Genomic DNA, 15,711 nt, shown 5'->3' on the forward strand with positions numbered 1-15,711 from the left:
GGTGAAAAGACAGCCCTCAGATTGGGAGAAAATAATAGCAAATGAAGCAACAGACAAAGGATTAATCTCAAAAATACGCAAGCAACTCCTGCAGCTCAATTCCAGAAAAATAAATGACCCAATCAAAAAATGGGTCAAAGAACTAAACAGACATTTCTCCAAAGAAGACATACAGATGGCTAACAAACACATGAAAAGATGCTCAACATCACTCATTATCAGAGAAATGCAGATCAAAACCACAATGAGGTACCATTACACGCCAGCCAGGGTGGCTGCTATCCAAAAGTCTACAAGCAATAAATGCTGGAGAGGGTGTGGAGAAAAGGGGACCCTCTTACACTGTTGGTGGGAATGCAAACTAGTACAGCCGCTATGGAGAACAGTGTGGAGATTTCTTAAAAAAACTGGAAATAGAACTGCCATGTGACCCAGCAATCCCACTTCTGGGCATACACACCGAGGAAACCAGATCTGAAAGAGACATGTGCACCCCAATGTTCATCGCAGCACTGTTTATAATGGCCATGACACGGTAGCAAGTTAGATGCCCATCAGCAGACAAATGGATAAGGAAGCTGTGGTACATATACACCATGGAATATTACTCAGCCATTAAACAGAATTCATTTGAATCAGTTCTAATGAGATGGATGAAACTGGAGCCCATTATACAGAGTGAAGTAAGCCAGAAAGATAAAGACCAATACAGTCTATTAACACATATATATGGAATTTAGAAAGATGGTAATGATAACCCTATATGCAAAACAGAAAAAGAGACACAGATGTATAGAACAGACTTTTGGACTCTGTGGGAGAAGGCGAGGGTGGGATGTTTCGAGAGAACAGCGTTGAAACATGTATATTATCAAGGGTGAAACAGATCACCAGCCCAGGTTGGATACATGAGACAAGTGCTCAGGGCTGGTGCACTGGGAAGACCCAGAGGGATGGGGTGGGAGGGAGGTGGGAGGCGGGATCAGGATGGGGAATACATGTAAATCCATGGCTGATTCATGTCAATGTATGACAAAAACCACTACAATATTGTAAAGTAATTAGCCTCCAACTAATAAAAATAAATGGAAAATAACAACCCAGCCTACAAACCACCATGCTGTCCTCCAGTGAAGTCTTAGTCTTAATGGTTCCCTCACCCCCTGCCCTGCCACTCCATTGCCACCACTACCAACTGAAACACAGTTTCTGGGTTACAGATATTGACATATTTTGGTAGGAAAAACCAAAAAGCTAAAAATTGTAAGGAAAAATGCTGTGACACTGCAACACTCACAGTCATTTTGGCTATTACCAAACCCAGAGCTCTGGTATGCCCATTGTTGAAACAATCCCATAGAGTAGGAGAAAATTGATAAAACTAAGAAGGCACTCTAAAAATTCAGTAACTAAACCAAAAATGGAAGAGATACAGTAAATCCTTCTGACTGCTTCAGTAGCAAACACGTTGATCAGACCACATTAGTCCCAGGAAGGGGAAAGCATGTTGTGCAGATGACTGCCAAAAATGTGGGAGACATTGGGATGCGGGGAATCAAGAGCTGTGGGGAAGACAGGGTCTGCAGAGGAAGAGGGGACTGTCACCCACCCCATCAACAGCTGTCCAGAGGCAGGAATGACCGATGCCTGTCTGGGAGAGACCAAGCAGAGAACATCTCTGGATGAGTGGTGGGAGCTGGGGTAAACAAGTGAATGGGATGACTACAGGGGCTGTGAAGCTGAGATGAAGCTGGTAGAATTTGCAGGGATAGATGCGGTAGAGTTGATGTGTATCTAAAATAATAGGTTTATGATGATGCTGGAGCATGGAAGAGTAGATATGAGGAGACACTCACAGAAATTCAGAGGTGGGTGGTGCATGCCTGGATTAGCAAGGAGCTGTCCAAAAGACAACAAAGAGGTTTTTTTAACCTGATAGGGCCAGGTTTCAAATTAGATATAAGGGATGGACGAATGGGTCACAGATGACTACAGTTTTGTCCAAGGATGCTTTGGAATCTGGATGGACAGGTAGACAAATCTGGATCTGGAAGAGAAGGGAGCAGAAAAGGAGGGCAAGGGGGACTGGTGTACCATGTGATGGAAAGGCGCCCTGGCCTGAGAGCCAAGAAGATTGGGCCCTGACACTAATTTTGTGATCACGTCGTGTAACTTGCCCTGGTCTGTGTTTTCTTATATCTAAAATTAGGAATGTAATCCAGCAAACATTTATTGAGCATCTACTGTGTGCCAGGCACTATGCAACCATCTGTCTCATATTTCCCACATGTGCCCTAAGCAGGGTAGGATCCTGTCTTTCTAGTCAAGCAACCCAAGTGTGGCTGTTGCCTTTAGTAAGCCCTGGCTTTTGCTGCCCTCTAGTGCCCACTATGTGCCATTAGCACTGTTCTTTTTCTCCTCTGTTACTGGAGCCCTGATCTAAATTGAAAGTCAGGAACAGAGAACATTCCATGGACCAAAGCACATCTTTAAAAAAAGAAAGAAAGAAAAGTTTTTCTTATCCCTGGTAGCTCAGACAATGAAGAATCTGCCTGCAATGTAGGATACCTGGGTTCAATCCCTGTGTTGGGAAGATCCCCTGGAGAAGGGAATGGCTACCCACTCCAGTATTCTTGCCTGGAGAATCCCAAGGACAGGAACCTGGCAGGCTACAGTCTATGGAGTCTCAAAGAGTCAGACACAACTGAGCAACTAACACTTTTTTTGCTCCTCTGTTCCTGGAGCACTGACCTGAATTGAAAGTCAGGAGCAGAGAACACATTAACTCCTAATGGACCAAGGCACATCTTTTTTTTTTTTTTTTTAAGTTTTTGTTAATAAAATTACAAAAAACGCAAGTTAAAGAGTGAAGATGAAACTAGATCACAGATCACGGACAGGTAGTAGGGAACAGGTAGTAAGCAGTGTCCGGCAGGGGCATCCTGATAGACATCCTGGTTGTTAACCAGGCTGGGAAGCAGTGGTGAGAAAGACACAGTGTCAGGAACCAGACATGAGACATGGTTGGCAGTCAGTCCAGAGCAAAACCAGCCAACAGCAGCAGATAGAAGCAGAAAGTCCCATTAGGACTCATCCAGTAGTGGGTGAACCTGGGCAAATAGCGAGTATGGGGTCACAGACCAAGACCCAAATTCACACTGAAAAGGGGAGGGTAGGACCAGGGATAAAAGGAAATCCTAACAGTGATTCACTGACAGCAAAGACTTGACAACTTTTAGGGAAGCCGTGATGAGACTCTGGGAACCTTTCTGTTGCTGCTGCTCTCTCTGTTCGCTGGGCATTTGTTCCAGATCATTCATCTGCAGAGCTGGCATCTGCACAACTGGAGATGGCCCAGTGGTGATGGAGTTCAGTCGGCCGGCATCAGAGAGAGGCGGGTGCTCTAGGGTCCCCCTGGCTTGTGGGTAAGCAGGAGTGAAGTTGTTATCCACTGTCCCGGCCCAGGGAGGGGCCGAAGCTAATATCAGACACAATTCAGAGCAGACACAATCGTGGCAGTACCCATGGGGCAGTAGTAAGGGACATTGTTCCTCATCCCTGGACCAGTACCTTGCGTTTCCCCTGTCGTGACCCTGGGGTGCTTATATGATGTGTGTTCCCCAACAGATAGTAAGCCTAGTGAGGGCAAGTCATCACAACCATCTGCCTCGCTGCTCTGCGCCCTGTGCCCATGTCAGTGGCTGGCTGCAGAGTAAGCGAATGAGTGTGGATGAGACAACTGCACTCCTAAGACTTGCAGTCCTGCCTTTGTGATCTGCTGTCTGTGACGCTGAGCCTGTCATTCCCGCGCATTGAGCCTCAGTTTCCTCACCTGTAAAATCAGGGATCCGTGAAAGTCAGATAATGTCTGTGCAAGTTTTATACTCTCTAAAGGGCCATTCAGATGTGAATTATCATCTTGTTCAGCCCCAAAATGAGAAATTAACAGGATGTCTCCTGGCATCTCTTTTGGCCTATGTCACTATGGGTGTTTGCTTTCTGAGTCAAAGCATTGAGAATGTACTTCTTTTGAATGTGAATTTGTAATTCACCCCCTACCCGCCAGCCTGCCAGCAGCTGGCCGGCTGTCTCTTACATTCTCAGCAAGGGCTGAGACAAGCCCCTCTGTCACGGGGTCAACAGGTCACCCCTCATTTAATGAAGATAAAAAGAAAATTCTCTGAATTAAAAGTCTCAGAGCCCCAAGTTGAGAAAGGGCAGGTGCAGGCTTGAGAAGACCCTGCGATTCAGATTGGGGTTTGCACACCCTAGAGCCTGTGCTCTGCCGCAAGAAAAACCACTGCGATGAGAAGCCTGCACACCACAACTAGAGAGACTGGCCCCTGCTCACCACAGCTAGAGAAAACCCGTACACAGCAACCAGAGCCGGCACAGTCATGAGTTAATTAATTATTATCTAAAAAAAAAGAGATTGAATAATATCTGACTTAACTCATGTGCTTACTTACTAATGTATCCTTTCAAGCAACAAATGTTTATTTAGTATTTACTGTCTTCCAGACACTGTTTTCCTTAGTTAAGTTCCTTTCTTTCTTGGAGAGTTATTTTTCTCATCTGTAAAATGAGAGGATTGGATCAGATGAGCCCCCAGATTCCTTTCACCTCCAACAGGCTATAAATCCACCCAACAGTTCCAGCATCATCTCAGTCCACATTTCATTGTTTTAACTAAAAGTTTATCACGTAAGACTCTGATGAATGCTTTGCTAAAATCAAAAACCATTTTGTGGGTTCAGACAGTTCATTTTTTTTATAAAGGGAATGAAAGAATTAATTTTATTTTGTATGTATCAAAGGCATATCACATTAAGAGAAACAAAGAAAGTAAAGAGAAATTAAGGAAAATTGGGAAAACAAATGGTAATCATAATACTCATTGAATGCTTGTTGAGGCAAACTTTTTAGTCTTTAAAGTCTGAATATGTTTTTAGTGTACCCTCATCTTAATGATGGTTTGGGCATAGAATTCTAGATTGGAAGTCATTCTCCCTCAAAATTTTAAAGAAATTGTTCCATTTTCTTTTATGTTCAGTGTTGTTAAAATCTGCTATCGTTATGTGTCTTGATTTTTGGAGTTTTACCTGACTTTTCCTCCTCTCTGAAAGCTTTTAGGATGCTGTTTTACTGATATGTTCCAGTGCTGTGCTTTAGAGTAGGTCTTTTGGAAAAAAAAAAAAAAAACTAATTACAGCAGGCACTTAGAACACTGTAACAATTTGGCAGTTCATGCCCTCAGTCCTAGGGATTTTTCTTTACAATTTATTCCTTTCTACTTTATCTAAAACTTGTTGGATTGATAATCTCTAATTGTCTTATTTTTCTCTTATTTTCTTCTACTGGTGTTCTTATTCTACTTTTTGGAAAATTTGAATATATCTCCAACCCATAGGGCTACCCTGGTGCCTCAGCTGGCAAAGAATCTGCCTGCAATGCGGGAGACCAACCCATATGTGAAATGTCTCTTTCCAATCATAATTTTAGTTTCTAAGAGCTCTTTCTCATACTGTAAGTTTTCTCCTTTCTGTAGCAGCCTGTTCTTTTTTCATGGATAAAATATCCTCTTATCTCTCTGAGGACATTATAGTGTTGTTGAAGTTTGTCCTGCCTGCGTTTTGTTCCCTCTGAGTTCCTGGTCCTCTTTGTTTGCCTAGTTTGGTTTCTGTCAGGGAGACTTTTCTGAAAAGTCTGGTAATTCTTAGCTGAATCTTGAGGCACCAAGAAAGCTGACCACATATTCTGTGTAAAAGGAAGGTGCTTATTGACTGGAAGGATTCCCTGTTGGTGATCTGGCAGGGCACTGCAGCTTTGTGGGGAGGGGTTCCCAGCTGTCAGTTTCTATACACCGTATGGTTTCTCCAATGAAAAAGCCTCAGATCTACCTAAAATGGTTATATTTGATTACCAGTATTCTGGGAGCCAAGAGGGACAAGGATGTGGTCATTGCCTTACTCTGTGTGTAGATGTTCAGTGAATTTCAATTTTTCAGGAAAGTGTGCATTGGGTAGAGGGGGATCTAGGGATCTGCTTCCTTTCAGACGTTCAGTCCTTCTCCCCTCTTCAGCCCCGCCTGTACTCCTGCCCTCCTTATTACCTGGTGCTTCCAGCTCCTGAGGCTGTCTGAGGTCAGGCAGGGCTAACTGGAGGGAACCGGCGTGCTGACTTGGGAAACCTTTAAAGGTGTCCACATCACCTTCCCTAGACAGCAAGGGCCAGTTCTTCTAGTTGGCTGGATTTAGGACAAGACTCCATTAAGATGTTTAAAAAGGAAAAAAAAAAGTATTCATTTACACATTAATTCATGGCATAATCATTGTATAATCATTTACATGCCTATATATTGATACATCTGGCACAATCTATTCCCAGATAAATGCACCATCAAATTGATTTCTCTGTTCCATTTTTCTCTATTCCTAACTTTCCCTTCAAATTTAAATAATAATAAATTAATACCTCTGGCATTCATTTTTAAACACTTAGAGAGCTAATTCTGCTCAAGGCACTAAGTGCTTTAAAAATATTTAAAAGTATTAGCTCATTTAATACTTACAAGTGTTATCTCAGTTAATCTTATAACAACCTACAAAGTAGGTACTGTGACATACCCCCATTCTACAGATGAGCAAACTGAGACCAAGATGTTAAGTAACTTGTCCCTGGTCACACAACCAATAAAGGCTCCGGAGTCCCTGCCTCACCACTAGTCTGTGCTGCCTGGGGAGAATCTGATAAGCAGAGCACACAGAAGCTGAGGCTCTGAGATAACAGAAGGGAGGGGTGTAGTCCTACATTTCTGAATATTACCAGAAACCCCACAGGGAATATTCATGTTCTTTTTCTGTAACATGGGGAAGCTCACAGAGGTAATCTAGTTCACACTGTTTATATAAGAAGGAGGTTCCATTAATCTCCAAACAGTAACCAAGCAAAAGTGACCTACATGAAAGCAGTAGTTTCTGGTGAATATGAGCAAGAGCCAGGGGTGGTTATGAAGTCTTCCCTGGTATATAGCAGCGTGTGCTGTCACCAAGGAGCAGGAGGAAGGTGTGGTGCTCCTTCTGCCCTCTGGGAAGTATCACAGAGGGTGGAGGGTGAAGTCCACCCAGAGACTGGGCAAGAGGAGACCAGGCTCCGCGAAGAAAGCCTGGACCCAAAAAGGAGAGAGACTGGGAAAGGAAGCGAAAGCATCAGCTGCTGACTCAGGGGCAATGGGAGGAGACACAAATGGTTAATTAGCATCAAAGGGGTTTAACAGGCCTCACCAAAGACTCACACCCAGGCCAGGGACACACTGCTAAGTAGGGGGGGTCATTAAGTAGGGCGGTCACTGTGAAGTGAGAAAGATGGGAGATTACAGAAACTGGGGTGCAAGGTCAGAGAAGACTCCATCACACCCAGCTTCATGCTGAGACTGTGCTATCAGGTTAAGACTCATGACATTTTTTCTGGCAGGAATAAGTCTGGTCTTAGAATCTGGAGTAGGATTGAACTGATAGTTTGAAAGTAAAGCAACTTTCAATTTCAGATAGTTTAAAAATATGCAATAAAACTTCAATGCAGCCTCAAAGTTTTGGACAGGACATGACAGCCCTTCCTGGTGCCCATCAAATCACCTGTGACCTCTGTGGTGTGAGAGACAGGTCTAAGGACACCCATCAAATAGGAAAGTTGTTCATGGAGGGAATAAGCAACAGGATGGTAGAAGAGACTCAAACATACATCATGAAAAGAACAAAAAACAAGCTACTGTGGGGGGATTGATGGTCATCTTAGAAAAATCAGGGACTCTGCTAATAGAGGAAAAAGTCAAGTTTTTAACATTTTGATCAGTAAAAAGCATCTAGAACACAAGGCCTGCTTTACCCTTGGGAACTAGTTAAAGAAAGAACCTGATCATAGCTTTATTTTCTTTGAAGATAAGCATAGCTCAGCTCAGTGGAGAGTAGGACATCTGAAGTGCTGGGAAAGTCAGTGAGCTGCCTGATGGCAGATCTCCATGGGGCAACTTCATAGTGAAGCTGCAGGTGTGAGAGCGGGAGGCGCAGATAACAGTGTTCATGGACAGACAGCTGGCAGTGGGAGAGAGCAGGTAGTTAAAGGAGGCAAGGAGGGCCTGGGAGGCTGAAGAAATTATGAAAGTAATCCAAGTCTAGAGCCATGAAATGGGAGGATGGGGCAAGGGGAGGGATAGATGCATCAGAGAAGTAAGAATGAGAGCTGCTTAGGTGGAAGGCTTGCATACTCAGGAAGCAGAGGTTGTTCAAGGAACTGATCATTGAAAGCAAAGTCATCTTTAAAATAAGTCAGTTCTGGGAGATGTGGACACTGAGGAAGAGAGAGAGTGTGTCCAGACAGCTGCCTTGGCTGTGAATGGCCCTCCTTGGGGAGGAGTCAGAGGCCAAAAGACAAGCCCAGAGTGGAGGCAAGGAGGGTAAATGGGCAGTGGTTTTCCAGCTCCGTGCATGTCTCCATGGCTAGTCAGTCAAGTGGGGGAACAGCTGAAAGATAGGCTGTATGTGGCAGTTTTGTGGTTTTGTGTTGGGAAAGCACGAAGGGGTCATCTCTGACAAGGGAGTGTTGGAAATGAAGCCAGATGGGAAAAATAATATGCAAGCCTAAAAGGAAAGTTAGAAAACAAATATGCTGAGAAATATAAAATAAAAATATAAAGATTTGCAAAGGAAGACCTTAAGTTCTAAATTGCCTGTGAAGAAGAAACTAATTAAGTGAAAACAGGAATTGTTCTTTGCAGCACTTTCTGTAACAGGCTGTTAGATAAAGCTGTTTAAGTTCCTGGGACTGGAGATTTAGCTCAGGCAGAGAGATGGGAACTTCCCAAATGTGCCACTCGCTGCAAAGGCAATAAGAAACCATGAGGATGGGGACACAGCCACTGGTCCTTGGGAAATGGGAGGAGGAGGAAGAGAAAATAATGATCATGGGACTCTGTGAGTCAGGAGACACCAGAACTGGTCAAAAAGAAATATATACACATGAACTTTTCTGTGGAACTGATACTTTAGTATTTGTGAGGGATTTGGGCTTATTGGTTAATGAGCCTTCTGTGTAGGGGCTTCCCGGGTGGCTCAGAGGTAAAGAATGTGCCTGCAGTATAGGAGATGGAGGAGTCAAGGGTTCGATCCCTAGGTTAGGAAGATCCCCTGGAGGAAGGCATGGCCACCCACTCCAGTATCCTTGCCTGGGAAATGCCACAGACAGAGGAGCCTGGAGGGCTAAAGTTCATAGAATTGCAAAGAGTCAGACATGATTGAAGTGATGGAGCACGCACACACTCTGTGTAGTTAATGTTCAGATGGTGGTGAGAAGCATCACAGTCCAGAAAGCGTAAGGCACAAAGCCTGAATGAATTACTTTAAGAATTGCAAGGAAGCACCTTAAATGTGCAAAGGTTCCTCAGAGATCTCTTGGCCCCTCTGCCCTTGACCATCCCCATATCAACAGGGGCTCTTAGAACTTTTCAGTACTAATTCCACTGGGGGTTTTCTGAAGCAGTGTTTCTCAATTGTGAACCCCAAATCTGTGCACCCTAAAATTTCCCCGTGGCTCTTGGAAGAGGACAGGGGCTGTTTGGAGGGCAGCCATGCCTCACCACTGCCTCATCCATTTCTCCTCATCCCTCCGTTGCCACTGTTTGGGATTCCCTTACTGCCATGGGGATGGGGACCCCATGTAGTGATCTCTGACTTAAGCCATCGAGGTGAGAGGAGCCAGGTTATCAACCCTGTATTTGATGAAAGTGGGTTTGGCTGGATCTAGAGCATGAGCATCACAGAAATGCCTTTCCTTCATCTTCCACGTCCTCATTTCTGGACTGTCAGCCTGCAAGTGGCACACAGCACCACCTAGTGGTGTTTCCAGGCTCCTCTACTAGAACTGGATTTTGAACTGCAGAAGGCATAAAATGGCTCCACCCTCTTAACCCCCTGGTCCTCTACCTGCTGGTAGGTGGGTCTGGCTGTAACTTGCCCTCAGGGGCAACGGGCCTTGTGTCTGGTAGCCTACTGAGCTGTTTGCAACCAGAGCTTCAGGCCCCCTTTGCGTTCCTTCAACAGTCTGCAGAGGGCCACACCCAGCCCTGAAAAGGTTGCAGGTTACAGCTCAGGCCCTGTGCACCCTTGGCCCCAGCAAAGAACCTGAGTTCCTGAGGGTGGCACAGAGGAGAACTCCACAGAGGCATAGAAACTCAGTGACAGAACTTTTTAGAGTTAAGGAAATGTCGTGGTCACCTAGACCAGAATCCTACAAATGGTCCATTAGTAAAAGTATAATCGACCTAGTGGGATGCCACCAGCAACTGAAAGGGAGAAAAATTAAACAGAATATCAGAGTAAAATTTGTGTTTCAGTGATACAGTTATTCATATGTAGTGTAAACTGGTCAAGAATTTCAATCCAAAAAGCTTAAGAGACCTGATGTAGGGCAGGCAAACTGAGAGACCCAGGAACTCAGGCCACTGATGTCTTCTCCCTATGTGCCTCCCACCCTCTCCAACCATAGACATACCTGAAAATGTGTGACTTGCCCTGTGGTGTGTGGTTTAAGGAGCATGGGATTTGCAGTCGAAATCTGGGTTCAAGCCCAGCTGGGTGACTATGGGAAACCGCCTAGCAGTGTTTCAAATGGCAGACCAGGAGGGGGTCCCCTTCCAGAACCCTGAGTTTCAGGAGGAGGCCTGGAGGTTCCTTGTTAAAAACATGCATTTCTGGGCCCTAATCCAGGAGCAAGGGAGGGAACAGCTAGGGCATCTACATTTTAACTAACCTCCCTAGGTGATTTCTATGCACACTCAGTGTTCCAACCACTGATCTTGACATTTCTGAGCTTAAATTTCTTGATGTAAGAAATGACGATGGAGTGGGTAATATATGTGAAGGTACTTTACAAACTGTAAGAGCACTCTTCAGACTTGAGGTATTTCCATTCCACAACATCCTTCTCTAAATGATACTTCGGAGAAGATAACACCAGGAGAGTGGGCTAGTGGGGTCTGTGTACTTAATGGGAGAGTCAAAAATGAACCAAAACCATGTTTCTTTCTTCCTGTCTCTTTCCACCTCCCACCTTTTGTCCTACACTTTCTCTTCTTGACCTAACCCTGATGGCAGAACCATGCCCATCCATGAAAAAGTGTTTAGAGTGGACTCCATGCTTTGTGATTGGTAATGATGCATATTGCAGCTATGAGTCTGATATGTCATGTTAACCTTCTCGAGCCCACTGTAACGTTCAAGTTCCTTCAATAGAAAATTCTCACAGTCCTGAGAATTTTGACCCCGGGGGGAACCAAGCTTTTGACCCTGGGGGGACTGTTGATTCCCTACTCACTGTGCTTACCTATGCCATGCTTACGGTTCAGCAAAAGCCTCTCTGGATGTGTGTGAAATTCATAGCTACCCAACAGGTCTAGACTAGTGCATCACTGTAGCTGCTGGTACTGACAGTGCAGACCCTGGAGGCTTAAATCAAAGATGTGCAGACTGAAGGTGAGGTCCCTGGAGATAATAGGGATCTTCCCTCTGAATCTTAAAGAACAGGCTGCTGAGCTGGGCCCCTGGGTCTCCTGTTCCTCCCTTCCCCCACTTCTTACCCTACCCTGAAGTGCAGCAGCTCTTCTAAGAGGTAGGCTGTGTGCCGAGTTCCAGAAGACAAATGAATAACGAATGGTTTCTCTCAGTGAGAGTAATAAGTCTCAGTGTTCAGCTAGTAGAGGGTGTTCCTGTCGCAGGGTCTCTCTCCCCAGTTTTATTGATTCTGCCCCAGGAATGGTGGCAGGCCTAGAGGGAAGAAGGCTGGAGCACTAAGGCAGGTTCCTAAGGAAAATGTGCCCGTTCTTCTTCTCTGCCCATCTTCTCTCCGCTCCCCAGTGGCTGAGCAAGCAGAAGATGATTCTATTCTCCTTCCAGGTGACTGGTCTTCTGTGTCTGCCATTGAGCTGAGGGCCTGTTCTCTTTTCTATCGCTAGTGCCTCCATTTTATGCTAATGGCTGCAGCATGGGGTGGGGATGAGGAAGGTGGCAGGAATGAGAAGGAAGGGAGGTCATCTGCATTATTCCCAACATCAATTAGAATCAAGTGAGAGTGAGGGAGTTAAAAATGATGTCAGAAGAATGTGAGGGCCAGGAGTGCAGCCAGGCATGGGGCAGAGGCACCCTTGGAAGAAGAAAAAGGACACACTAGGGCCAGGCTTGGAGGACACAGTTGGCTGGAAGGTTGTAGAGGAACAATGAAAAGAACTAACTCCCACGCTACAAGAAGGAGTTAGAAGCAAAGCCTGGTTCTGGGTAGGCTCCAGGCTGTCACTGCAGCTAGAGTGAACCAGTGAGTAATTGAATAACACTGTTAATTTCTTGGTTGTTGTTTTTTTTCTTTTCCTGACTCCCTCTCCAATCTTCTGCCCTTTCTCCACCCTGAATCTCATCCTTTCTATTTCCCTTCCCCCTCTCCTCTGCTCTCATGCACTTTGTCCCCTTCCCCACCCACCCACCTACCCGTCTCCTTCCCCCATGCCCTCGTGTTTTACTCCACCCCCACCTCACCCCCAAAAGCTCTCTGGCGGCTGTGAGTTGACCGTGGTGCTCCAGGACTTCAACGCAGGCCACAGCAGCGAGCTGAGCATCCAGGTGGGACAGACGGTGGAGCTGCTGGAGCGGCCGAGCGAGCGGCCAGGCTGGTGTCTGGTCCGAACCACGGAGCGGAGCCCCCCTCAGGAGGGGCTGGTCCCCAGCAGTGCCCTGTGCATCTCCCACTCCCGAAGCAGCGTGGAGATGGACTGCTTCTTCCCCCTGGTGAAAGGTAGGGAGAAGGGGGGGGGGGGGGATGAGGACCAGAGGCCGCCAGAGATGTGGCCCACTTGTTAGAAGAGCATCATGGCACTCACTTGTCTCAGGAGCCTGTTTTGACCTGTGGGATTTCTCTGAGACCCACTTGTGAGGGAGTGCGTTGGGAGCTTAAAAAGAAAGAGCTATGGAACAACCATGTAACTTTGGGAAAGAATCACTTAATCTTTCTGAATCGTTTTCATCTTAAAAATGAAGGCTGACTTAGATGACCCCTAAGATCCCTGGTAGCTCAGTCAGTAAACAATGCGCCTGCAATGCAGGAGACCCAGGTTGGATCTCTGAGTCGGGAAGATCCCCTGGAGAAGGAAATGACAACCAGTATTCTTGCCTGGAGAATCCCATGGACCCAGGAGCCTGGCAGGCTACAGTCCATGGAGTTGCAAGAGTCAGACACGACTTAGTGACTAAACCACCAAGATCTCTTCTAACTCTCCCATTATATCGCTGGACATCCAAAAAAGTTCTTTTCCACCCACAGCCCAGTACCTAGATTCCATTCTCCACTAACCCCTCCCCCACACAGCGGCGGTCAGTTCCCGGGGCCCCTCCCCCTACCCCGGTGCTCACAGTCCGCAGAAGACTGAGCAAATCTGGGGGTAACACACAGCACAAGCCGGTTGAGTGTGACCTTCCCCTCAGCCTTGCCAGGGTCTGAGACAATCATTTATGTGCCTCTGACGTACTAATTACTGGGGCCTTGGCTTTCGTTTTGTATAAGCTCTGTGTTCTTCCCACTTGCTTGTTTATTCACTGTCTCACACTGGGGAGACTGAGCCCCTGAAAACAGTGATTCTCCAGGCGAGGGGTGTCACTGGACTGGCAGCATCTTCATCTCCTGAGAACTTTTAGGAATGCAAATTCTCAGACTCCACTCCAGACCTTCTGGGCCAGAAATGCTGGGGCAGGGCCACAGTCTGCGTCTTAACAAGTCCCCAGGGACACCGACACACACTCAAGTTCGAGGGCCTCTGACTTAAGAAGTCAAGGCTGTCAGGGCCTTGAAGTCACTTGTTTTACATTGAGGACACTGACGCCCTGAGAACAGCCGAGTTCTCTTAATTCTGAGCTTCTTTTTGTCACTGGTCAGACATCTACCTCTGGGTTTCCATGCAACCCTGTGCTAGGTATTTATGGAATGGGAAGAGGGAAGGACCTGATTCTGTCAGGAGGCAGCGGTAAGGGTCACCACGGAGAGCTGTTGATGCTATTGACTAATGAAATTGTGATATGTTTTCATTTCTGGAATTCCATCAGGTCCACCTCTAAAACCTGACTTCCTCCTCTCCTCCACAAGGTGGCGCTAGCAGGTTGCATTATTGGTGCTGCCTAGTTCTTCCAACGGCCTGGATGGGGGTAGGGGTGGTTTCCATCCTGAGAATGGCAGCTAAAAGCTAACATACACACACACACACCCCCCCCTGTGCTCCCCTCCCGCAGTGCAGCCATCACCCGCGTTTCCCTCTTTGCTCTGTATCAGGAAGTTGTGTGGATCTGTAATTGCAGGTGTAGCTCCTCGGTCCTCTGAAGTGGTCACTAGAGAATCTGGTGGTTTTGGGGAAGGGAAAAGCAGGGGATCTCGGGTTCACTTGAAATCACCCCAAGGGGGAACCTGGGACACAAAGACGTTAGAATTGTGCGGGTGAAATGAAGTATAATATATGCAAGACACTTAGAACAGTGCCTGGCACTCAGTACATGTTAGTTGTCAGGATAAGTTATAGTTATTATATCACTTCCACAGATTATTCAGCAAAATGACTGAAAACTCCCATCTCCGGAGACAAAGCCAGGATGGCCATTCATTTGCTGGGAAACTTAACTGGTCACTCATCTCCCATTGTGGGGTGGTCTATCAGAAAGGACTTGACTTTCAGGGAGGACCTGGGCTTCTTGCCCTAGGCCTGGCTTCCCTGGTCCCTGACTGGTTGCATCCCCTCGCTGCCCTGGCCCAATGCGGGAGGGGGAGGTGTCCAGAGGGGGCATATGGTTAGTGGAGAGTTAATTGAAAATGGGAGCTGAGGATGAGGGATGCAAAATAGAGGCAAGAAAGCCAGGAGACTGTCACAGAACTTTCCAGCTAACTCTGCTGCCATCATGACTTATGAGCACCACCCGTAGTGCCTATCACCATTTCCTTGGCTCTTCCTGTTGGCAGCCTTCTTGCTCTCTCCCAACATAAGCCAGTTAGGCGGGGTTTCACATGGCAGCCTGTGAGCTCTCACTGGCTTCTCACCCCTGTGGATTCAGGATCCCCCTCCTCCAGGTGCCTGACTCCCAGTAGTCAGGTTTAAGTCTCTCTTCTGAGAACAGCCCCACGGCCCTAACGAGGCCTCAGCTGGAGGTATGTACACTCAAGCACACGCCTCATCTTGGAAGAGCCCCTCTGTCTCCCTCTAGGACCTGTCTGGAGTCTCAGCCTCTTGGCAGAAATTCGATAAGCTATTCCTTCTCCCATCTAGCAGGCTGCCTGTGGGCCACCTGGCCTTCTCTCCTCTCCAAGTGACTAGTCTCCAGTGGGCACTCCACCTCCTGAGTTATGCCCAGTGGAACTGAGGCTGGAATGATCTTCTGGGGGTTGTGGAACCGGCTAGGGCATCCTCCAGTGTCATCAGAGGTCAGAATTCATTTCTTTATCAATGCTCGGAAGGCAACTGGTCCTCTTAACCTTTGAGAGAGCATCAGGCTAGTGTTTCTACAAACCTTAAGGGGTAGGAAATCATGTGTGTGCTGAGTGCTGCCTGAGTACTCAGGCATGACTGCCATCCCCAGAAATGGAGAAAAAAAGAGCCCTGGATGTCAGCACTGAGGAGGGAACTTGGAGAACCACTAG

General features: G+C 46.6%; 1 protein-coding gene across 9 annotated transcripts in view; it reads left to right on the top strand.

Annotated features, from left to right (window-relative positions):
- The window catches only part of KALRN (kalirin RhoGEF kinase), a 671,401-nt gene that overhangs the window by 520,632 nt on the left and 135,058 nt on the right, over positions 1 to 15,711 (top strand). For all 9 annotated transcript variants that reach the window (XM_043473173.1, XM_043473170.1, XM_043473174.1 and 6 more), the window contains exon 34: positions 12,588 to 12,834. In XM_043473173.1, coding sequence (XP_043329108.1) covers positions 12,588 to 12,834 — 247 coding nt within the window. The remainder of the gene's footprint in view (positions 1 to 12,587; positions 12,835 to 15,711) is intronic.

The sequence above is a fragment of the Cervus canadensis genome, chromosome 7 (assembly GCF_019320065.1).
Source record: "Cervus canadensis isolate Bull #8, Minnesota chromosome 7, ASM1932006v1, whole genome shotgun sequence".
Lineage (NCBI taxonomy): Eukaryota > Metazoa > Chordata > Mammalia > Artiodactyla > Cervidae > Cervus > Cervus canadensis.